This window comes from Merops nubicus, unplaced genomic scaffold, assembly GCF_000691845.1.
Source record: "Merops nubicus isolate BGI_N331 unplaced genomic scaffold, ASM69184v1 scaffold11744, whole genome shotgun sequence".
NCBI lineage: Eukaryota > Metazoa > Chordata > Aves > Coraciiformes > Meropidae > Merops > Merops nubicus.
In genome coordinates this window covers 10586-21029 of record NW_008603630.1, presented here as the reverse complement: position 1 = coordinate 21029, position 10444 = coordinate 10586, and the positions used below count along the sequence as shown (strand labels likewise).

Sequence of the window (10444 nt, the reverse complement as noted above, 5' to 3'; positions counted from 1 at the left end):
TGGCACCTCGAAAAACAACCTTCAACAAGACTATTCTGCATCAGAAAAGTAAATGAGCTCAACTGATATTAACTGACTCACAACATAATTGTCATGTATTAAACCAATCAGCAGTACAGAACACGCAGTAAAGATGATTAACTCAAGTTGCACTTTTATTTTTTGGATTAAAACCCTCAATGATATAGATGCAGAGTATCTCAGAATGAAACAGATGTCAACCCAAGTTTATGTGCAGTTCAAATTGGGCATCCTGGTTTCACAAAACTGACTTGCACAGACAGGTAAAGCACAAACTGCCAAGAGAAAGAAGAGGAACTGTACAATATAAAATGAGAACACAACTCCTCTTCACCTGTCCCCCTTCCATAGTATAAGCAGCACAAATTAAAAAAAACAGCATCTGCAAAAAATACATTTATCATTGAGCAAAATCAAAGAAGGATCAATATTATCTTTATATAGGATGTACTGATCAATACTTTTTTTCAGAATTAAGAACACACTGCAGTTCAATTTAAGCAAGATACAGAACAAGTTACCACAGGTCTAACAAAGGGCAAGAAAAGTACTGTTTCAATGAACAACACACAATATATAAATATTCAGGAATATAAAATATAAGTAGATTCAGTAAACAGTCCTAAAGCCGACATTCCTATTCCAGTCCCTACAACTAAAAGTTAAAGCTTCTTTACTTGATATGACTTGTAGAGAAATAAATATGCTTACAAAAGTACACATTTCTTCAACATGACAAACATCAAATCAGCAGGACCTTTTTTTAATACAAAATAAAGACATTTAATAACCTAAACGAAACAGCTAATAGGATTATCACTGGAAGGTGTGACTAAGCAGAGCACTACACTTTTCCCACAGTTAGCCCAACATACATGTCCTTAGCATAAAATTTAATTGCTCTTCAACATATGCTCTGTCTCTTCTTCCTGTCTGTTGAGTCAAAAGCCAACGGTGGAATAAAAATTTGTCAGACAGAACACAAAAACGAAATTCTCCACCGCTTAACAAGCTACATCTTGACCTGATTTGAATTTTCAATGAAATTTCAGGTCAGTTCTGTTTGCCACATTGGACAATTTTTCTGTGCTTGAACAACTCACAATTCACATGACATTTGGTCCCAAACAGTGGTCCTCTGACCAAAGAATTTGCTTATTAGGGATGGGCAACAACATGCTCAAGTCTAGATGAAAGTCTTACTAAAACTGCATGCAGACTCTGTGTCAAGTATTGTATATTCAACTAAACCTCAAGTCACACATGCTCTGTCAGACTTCCATGAGATAACCCAAGTTTAAATCAAAACAGCCATGTCCTCTACCAGTAGAAGTCCTAAATCCTGGTCTGCTCGATGATACAATGAACTCTGACAGCTGACACAGGTACGCAAAGAAACTATTTCCAAAGGCTTAGCCAGATAAGAACAACAGATACTCATCTTGGCAGGTGCCCTATTTCTCTCTGAGCCAAAATCCCTGCTCAGAAGTGCTTCAGCTTTACTGCACAGGTGCTTTCTAAACTCCAACATATTAACTCTGTACAAACACAGCAGAAAACAGCATGTGTCAGGAGCAAAGATACTCTTTTCCTGTTATTCTTTCCTTCTTCAAAGAGTCTACTTAGCAGAACAAAGGCTCTTTTGCAGTCAGTGTTTCTGCTCTGAAGACTCCTAGGCCAACTTCTTTCACTGACCACAGCACCCCTGAAACTTGCCTTGCCAGCACTGTCTCCAGCAGGTTCCTCTCCATCACAGACAAAGCATGTGCATGTTGGTATCCATTCAGTTGGAGATAAAACTGAGACAGAAGGAATTGGTCTTTTGTTCTCAATTTTTTTTTTAAAATCAAAATCATGGCTCCCAGCTTCACAGTTTTTAGATATTTAGACAGTAGTTCCTAAATAAGGAGCTGAGCCACTGTTGGTCTGCAAAATCTAGTAATAGTTCCTCTTTGTTTTCAACTACAAGCATACAGTAATATGCTAAAAGCTCAGATATGCTTCCTAACAAGCTTCTCCCTGCTGCTTCTCATCAGGAATACATGCAGAGGTCTCCTGTGCCTCAGGTATGCTCTTGATTTGCACATGGCAACAATCAGTGCTAGAACAAGCACACCACCGGCGTGCTTGGCATTCAGTGATTGCACATTAGGAACAGGAACAACAGTCATAAAACAATGTATAAGTAACCTGAGTTTTTAATAACAAACCACACTACTAATAATTCAAGAACAGGCAATTCAAATAAGAATTTTGTCTCGAGCAGCTACTAGTTTCCTGAGTTTTTCTCTCCCAGCACCTACAAGAATAGTCAAGTCCTCAGAATAATTCTTCTGGAGGAACTTCCCACCCGAACTGTTTAAGAATTAACCCTACTGCTTGTGGAAGCTAGAAGGAAGACAATCACTGTATCAAAAGATGCAGGTTTTACATGACCTTGCAGGCCGTTAGTTGCTCCATACTGTACCCAGCTGCAGCCCACTCACCTGCCAGTCTCTCAGCTACAAGCTGTGGCCACTGTCAGTCACTTGTCAGACCTGCTCCACTGCTGCCCGAAACATGGCTAAATGCTGCCACACCCTCAACATGGGCACTGGACACAGACTACCACCCTACTTCCTTGCCTCTCCCTTCCTGCACAGCTCACCCTTTTGAAATTTCAGAATAGAGTCCACAGCCCAGAGTCCAAGTTTTGATGAGCTCTGTATTGCAAAGTGTGAAGGAATCTGGCTATGTTGTGGTGCTGTTCTGACAGAGAGATAAGCCTATTGTGCAGGTAGCTTTGTTATGAACTACTGTGTTACAGAAAAAAAAAAAGGTAGTTCGTATTTCTTAAGATGGTTTTGGACTACCCTGAACCCAATTCTGAACAAAATCAGCATTGCCTACAGTATCCACAGGAGGAACCCTGTCGCAGGCAGTTGTATCTGCCAACTGCCCATCTCACTATTGAGACCGTCAGGTTCCTCAGACAGGCGTAACACCAAACACTGTTCTGAAACGAGTCTCTTCAGACAGCCTCAACTTAGAGAAACTGTTTCCTCCCCACTTACACCTCATTAATCCTAAAGCTATTTTCCATCTCTTCTCCCTCTGCTAAAACTAACACCTAGCATGCCCTGGTCCTATTTGATGGGGCAAGAGCTAACAGCAAATATATTAAGAGAAATTTCTGAGTTTGTACTTCTATCTAACCAAAGCCCTGAGTTACAACCATTACACCTCGATTCAAATAAATAAAACAGGACTACAGTCATTACTCCACACACACAAAATAAATATTGGTTAAGCCAAATAAATCTCTTCTGAGGTAGATACATACAGTACAAAATATATTAAGGATAGAATGCAAACATCGTACTCCCTTCACCTTCTTGTCTTGTCCTCCTGTTCCACAGGGAACTCTGCAAACATAATTTCTGCCCCATCAGCATTCAAAAAAAGTTTTTCTAAGTTCTGAGCTCTGAGACAAGTTGCAGCTAAAAGACCACTGAAACCAAACACATGCATTTGACATTATCATGGAGTTTCAGTTGGGGCCATGAGAAAAGCAGGTTAACACAATTCAGCTAGGGAAAATCCAAGTATTTTAAATAACTTTACAAACAAAATAGTACTGTTCAAAACAGGTTCCAACAGTTTCATCAACAAGAAAAAAACACCCAAAATAATAAGAATCTTCTGCTGGGGTTTTCAAATGAAGTTTTGAACTAGAAATTTGAGCTTTTGTTCCCCCAAAATATTACTCATTCTGAAACACAAGTGGAAAAAAGAATGACAGCTTGAAAGACAGACACCACCCCAGCTACTCAGCTCTCTTAGAAAGGATTCAGCTAAAAATTCAAGGAACTCTCATGACAAACACAACAAGCAGATAAATCAGATTACAATCTGTTGAGAACTCGGCTAAGGTTCACACAGGTTTGCAAACCTTTAGATAAACCTGTTAATGACAAGCAAACAAATAGGTTTTGGATTTTCCTGGGCTGTCAGACAGTGATGGCAGACAGGATATGATAACAAAACAAATAAGTCTGGATATTCACTTCTTCTGAAAAAAAAAAAATCTGTAAAGACAGTCCATTCTATTACAAATAGCTTAGCAATTAATATAAATTCATTAATAGTGAATAATTAGTCCACCAATGGTTGCGTTAGGAAGATGATTGAGCAGAGCAGTATCTGCTTATCAGTCACTTTCGTGGTTTGTTGGTTTGTTTTTTTAACCAAAGATATATCAGACAGTAGGACTGCTAACCTACTAGTCAATTAAGTCGTGCTGATAAGTACCAACACTGACTGCACTGGCTCAAGCACATATGGTCACATTTTGCTTTAAGTCAACACAGAAATGACTGGCTACAGAAAGAAGCAGCACTGACACCTGCCTGTGCTTGTGTGACTATTGCTCTCTTTGCCACAAGTGGATGCAGACTGGGGAAGTTTCTCCCCCATAGCTGTAGCTCTGACAACAAAAAGCTTTTACATCTGATTTTGAAATTCACTGTCATTACAAATCACAGATACCTAGTATTTGGGTTTTGAGCAGCCCCTGTCAGCTCCAGTTCTTTGAACACCAAGCAGACTCCCATTTAGCCCACCTCCTCCTCGAGAAAGGCCGTCTGGGCAAGATACTTTCCCCAAAGAAAACTTGAAGGTTGGAAAAAAAACAAGTGCCCAAGAAACAAAAAAGAACAGTTGTTCTATGGTTTCTTAAATGTCTTAACAGGAATTCAGACTTGTGAGTTATGATCCTTGTAATTTGAAGACTGAAACATGCTCAAAATTAAAGGCAAAAGAAACACACTTAAACATGGTTTCAATAAATGTATTAAAGAGGTCCAGAAGAAGAGTTTGGAGTCCAGAGAGGCAGAGTGTGCCAAGCCTTCACCTTTCAAGCCCGAAGAACAGTTTGAATATTCAATACAGCATAACAGCTTCCCCATGAACAATGGCAGTACTGTTTCTTCAAGTCAGAGGTAGCATTTAAAATAACGTGATGCATACAGCAGCAGCCTCCAGCTGAGCCCAGCCATGCCTGAGGTGGCCAGAGAACAACACCCTCTCAGCCAGCCTGGTCACACCACAGCTATGGGATCAGCAGCAACCCTCGGGCTGAGCAATAAGCAGGATGCAGGCACAAGGGCACGGTGAGTCCAGTCCCCGGGGAGCCGTGTACCATAACGGGGTCCATCTGCTCGGGAGACCGGCCCCTCGCTGGCAGGCAGGCGCACGCCAGGCGGCACCTCGGCACGCAGCCACGGACAGGCAGCAGCACCTGCTGCTCCACTCAGATGCACACATCCCTGAGAGAAGGGACCTGCCTGGGTGTGATATTCAACCATGTTTCCTCTAGAAAACTTTCTTAAATAAGCAGAGATTACAACAGGGTTCACTTAATAAATAAAATCTTTAGTGTAGTTCAAAGATGTCCACTGAGGAGCTCAAGTGGCGCACAGCAATCAGGATGTAGTTGCAGATTCATCCTCTTCTAAAAGAAGGTCGTTTAATCCAATAACTGTAGCAGCAAAGTCAACTAGCTCCACAAAGTCTGATGTAATTATATTAACACCCATAATGCCTGGTTTCTGTGATTTCACCCAATTTAAAATCATGGGCAGGTTCCTACAGAAAGAGAAATAAGGAAAATTGAATGTTTTAAAAGAGACTCTTCTCTATACATGCGCTACTTAAAGTACAACATGCTGTTTACAAACTATTTAATTATCTCACATTTTTTATTACATCCTGACTGTCACCCAAAATGTAACTAGCACCGAAAAGTGCTTAACATAGCATGAGGTCATTAACTAGCAAACAGAAATACTTGTCAATCACCACAACTACTATGCATACAAATTAATGTTTGAGAACTCTATGTTCACCGAGTATTCACTTCAGCATTTAATGCTGAACAACAGTTTCATTCATCCGGGCTGGATTTTGCCAAAGAACACATTGAATCGAAAGCTTAATTGTGCAGCAGACTTCAGTGTGGCACAAGACAAGATTATATATACCTGGCTCAGGATGTTCTCTTGCTCACTTCTGCTTCTGGGTGGGCAGGAAAAGCTGGTGGGGGCAACACACAATTTCTATCCAACTCCTTTCTGCCTTCAAACCTACCCAGAGCAATAGGATCAGAGAAACCAAACCCAGAATCAAGCCCTCAGCTCTGTGAGGGTGAAACATCTGATATGTCAAGCAATGACACATCACAGTAACCAGAGAAATGTGACGTGTGTCAGGAACTGAGTTGAACAGAGTTAGATATTTTATAGTGGGAAGGAGTTTTGGTCATGTCTTGGACAGAATGCAAATTGGAAGCCTGCACAAGTTTTCTTTGCACTCTAATGTGCAAACCCCAGATTTCTCAGCACAGTTAAGACAAATGACTAAACATATTAGATTTACTGTCATAACATACACACAAAAATATGTAAGATGATGGTAAGGAAGCAAATCAATGTTATGGGTAAGAAAAAAATCCAACAACTTAAAGATACCCCACAGCTCTTGGTCCAGAAAAAATGCTTGTCAACAACTAAGAGAAGAGACAACTTGAGTGAAGGCATAATTACTGCACCTATCAAGGGACAAACCAGACTTCAGCTAGCTAAAGGCTAAAATGGCACATTTCTCCTTCAGCAACAGCTCAAAAACACTTCAATATTCATAATCAGAGAAAAATTTCCATATGAGAAGGCAGACATCCACACAACTGCAAGAACAGATTTCTACATACAAACGAACTGGCATGTGTAAATGTGTACGAGCAAATATGCTTTAGTAAACAGTGGCATTTATTTGAAATTTTTGGTTTACTTTCCAACCAGGGGCAATGACAAGCCGATGGAAAGAGATGGAGCAATGGCAGGTGTCCAGGCTATTGGCAGCTTACAGCCCAGACCTGGGCCAGGAGTCACTTGGAACAGAACTGCTTGCTTATTCTATGGAAACAGATGATGCTCTACTAATTTAAAAACAAATTCATTACGGTCTTTGTTTTTATTATGAGACAACAGTACATTTAATACACAGAGCATAAATAAGATACGTGCTTTCTGTTGTGTATTCCCATCAACCACACTTATTTTCATTTGTGAAAGCCCTGACAGTGAACACCAGTTTTCAAGCACCTGAGCACCATCTAGTGTCTACCACTGACTGCGCAGATGTGTGCCAAGAGCAAGCCAGAGGGGAGACCTGAGTAAGGACCCTGTGGCCAACATCATTCGGGTTTAATTACCTTTTGCTCGATTAATGTCTGCAAACAGGAAGGAGACTGAAAACTCCATCATTTATACTTTACCTGGAATTTCCTTCTAACAAGAACTTTTGTGACTGAAAAAGCATAACACTTGCTCTCTTCTAAAAAAAATCCTTACTTTTTAGGAAGTTGTATTGACTGACTTCAAAATAACAATACTGTAATTACTTTAAAGTAACCAGTGATTCTCCCAAAAGGGACATGACCTGCCTGCTGAAGGTGTGTGTTTATCTCACTGCCTAATATTAAGCTCTGTTGCTGATCAAATTAGACCAGTTGTGACCATCAACACAATTGTAGTTTAGAATTTAGTATCATCATAGCAAGATAAACTGTTGGTGACATCAAGACAGGCAATATTAAACAGTGAGCAAGGAGACCAACTCCCACCAGGACCATTATAGTTCTAGCAATTTTTAGCAATGTGACAATGCTATAAAGCAAAGCCACATGGATCCAACCCTAGTCCTGCTTTTAACTTGATTAAAAATTGCTGACACACCATGCTACTCAAAGCAAAACCCTCCAATGATCTTACTCATGGGAAAATTGTACAACAGTCAGTGGTATAAAGAAGTCAACTTGTTAGTCTAATTTTTGGTAATAAGCCCCAAGATAAAATACTGCCCCATGTCACACATCTTTAGCCATTAGTGAAATTACCAAGACAGATTTGTACAGACAAACGCAAAACTGAGCCCACAAATATGCAGCTTTCTTTTGTGGCACAAGCTTTTTCCCCCCCTGCAATTCAAGTTCAGCCAATTTGGAATGAATTACTGGTTTGAACAAGTGTGGCCTGTGTTTTATGAAATTCCATCATTCAGAAAGAGCTCCAATTAATAGGAAACACTTCTACCTACATACATACGCTGTTGCTTTATTATTTTTAATATTTCTCCATTTTTGCAACAACTGCAAATATCTCTCATGAGTAATGAAGCAGAAATGCATGCTTTCATCAACTCTTACTTCCAAGCAAAGATTTCATGGTTCCTTGCTTACTCATGCCTCTTGCAACATGAAACACGGTATAGAACTGAGAAACCCAGACAAGTCCTTACCTATGAACAAGTGTGTTCTTCAGACCACGAACTAGATGCCGTGCAATAGTTTTCACTTGAGGTGTGAGAATTGCTTGGGAAACATGAAAAGTCCCATAACGACTTCGTTCCTCAAGGGTGGTCTCCAGGAACTGTAACAGCTTGTGCACGTTGGTTGTATTAGCCCATGGTGCTGGCATTTTATTCCCTGGCCACAGGAAGGGGTATTCCTCATACAAAGGATAGTGGTAGAATACAAGAACCTAACAGAACAAACAGAAAAAAAACCAAAAACATTTCACAACTCTGCTATTCATCTTTAATTGTTTTATGCTTCTGCAGTGTTTCTGCAGCTAGCCTAGCACTTAAAACTGAACCAAGAAAAAGTAAGCTGATCCCAGGTTGTGAGTGTCAGTAAATTTGTTGCACTATTTCCATCAAAGGAGATGGAGGTAATTTTGGTTAACTATGAGGACAGGACTACTTCAGGCTTTAAGGGTTGTCAGTTTAAAATTAAAAGCTTGCCAGGAATATACCAAAATGTCACTCAAAGCATTCATCTTAAATTCATTTCAAAGCGCTGTCAGAGAACATTACCATCTGTGCTTGAAGTGAAGGATTTTAGTCATGTTGCCACCTTCTGCATAACTCCTATGAAGTGGCCGAGGTGTACTGGGCTGACTGGCACAGCAGCATTCCACTTGGGCTCACTGTGCGAGAAGCCCAAGTCAGCCTTGCTGTCAGCAAAATCTGCCCTAAATCAGGTCTGTATTTTATGCCTTCTAAGGTGGTTGCCTATCAGAGGGCAGCACATACAGATGCAACACTTGTTATTAACACCCAAAGTTACAAATTATTCATTTTGGAGCCTAGCACATGCAGCATCAGTTCAGAGGAATTCCTCAAAATCTCACCTATTTTACAGTTTAAAAATTACTTGCAGTTACTGAAACCCTGTTCTCAGTCTGTGTGTATGCACGTGAGCAGTTACCACAGAGAAGAGGCATTTCATCCATCTGGCGGCTATGGATTCGGATGGCTGCAAAGGAGTCAAGAAATTCTGTAGGTACCTTAGTCATGTTAAAGCTTATATTCTTCATGCTGGACGAAAAGATGACAGTTTATCAAATCCTCAGCACCACAAGTCAGCACAACGTGCTCCTCTGTAAAAGAAAACTATTTGTAAGGAGCACGATGCCCTGAGGATACTGTAATTTATTTAAGGAATGTGCTTGAGAGTAGGACACTCTAGCTACACCATGGATAGAGGGGCTACACAGCTGCAGAAAAATGGATGGAAACATGCACACTACAAAAGGAGGCCCTGCTGGGCTTTAAATTAGCTATCAGCAGCATTCTTGGACAAATACCCGAGTGAAAACTACACTCGGCCTCCCTGTTTAAATCTTAACCTTCGGGTTTGAAAACCATTACACATCCCTTCCCTACCTGGTGTTTGTTCTCCCACATGTACCGTAACGTCACATTTTCTACACATTCAACAGAACAAAGTTTGGATTCAAAGGCTGAGCAGATCCTGTTGATCAAGAAGAAGTGATGGCTGTCATCCATGGCGTAGAAGTGATTGAAATCCAAGAAGATTACTTCTTTGGGGTGCTCCTCAAGAAAGGTGTTAATCTCCTTAAGCCCATCCGATACTTTGATGCCAAACAAGCCGTGTATGAAGTAAATCTCTTGTCCTACTTCCCCAGGTTTGGAAGATACACGAAGATCAAAGTAGCGGATCCCACCTTCCAGCTGCTCTTTGAAAGTCAGATTTTGAGTCACTGACCATTTCTTCATAATCTTTTTAACCAAAGAAATTCTGGCCAAACGTTTGATGGCTTTGGCTTGGTCTGGTCCCACAGGAGACTTCTCATCAACCCAGTAGCTGAAGGAATCATGTGACCCTAGAAACAGAAGCCAAGAAAGTTTAATTTTACAAAACTTAATCTCCCAAAACACACACAGACCCATATGCACTGTAAACTGTAAAAAACGCCTTCATGAACTTGTTTAACATGAGCTTGGTATCTAACCATTGAGCCAAATCCAACCTGATTCCTGCACACCCACTTGGCTGAAGTATAGGGAAAGCACCTTCACCCGC

General features: G+C 40.5%; 1 protein-coding gene across 1 annotated transcript; it reads right to left on the bottom strand.

Annotated features, from left to right (window-relative positions):
• Positions 1–5483: 5483 nt before the first annotated feature.
• Positions 5484–10244, bottom strand: PLCXD2 (phosphatidylinositol-specific phospholipase C, X domain containing 2; the record flags this gene model as incomplete). Its single annotated transcript, XM_008938735.1, has 3 exons — positions 5484–5646; positions 8356–8597; positions 9784–10244. Coding segments are annotated over 3 exons (866 nt in total), but the record flags the coding sequence as incomplete, so codon positions are not given.
• Positions 10245–10444: the final 200 nt, after the last annotated feature.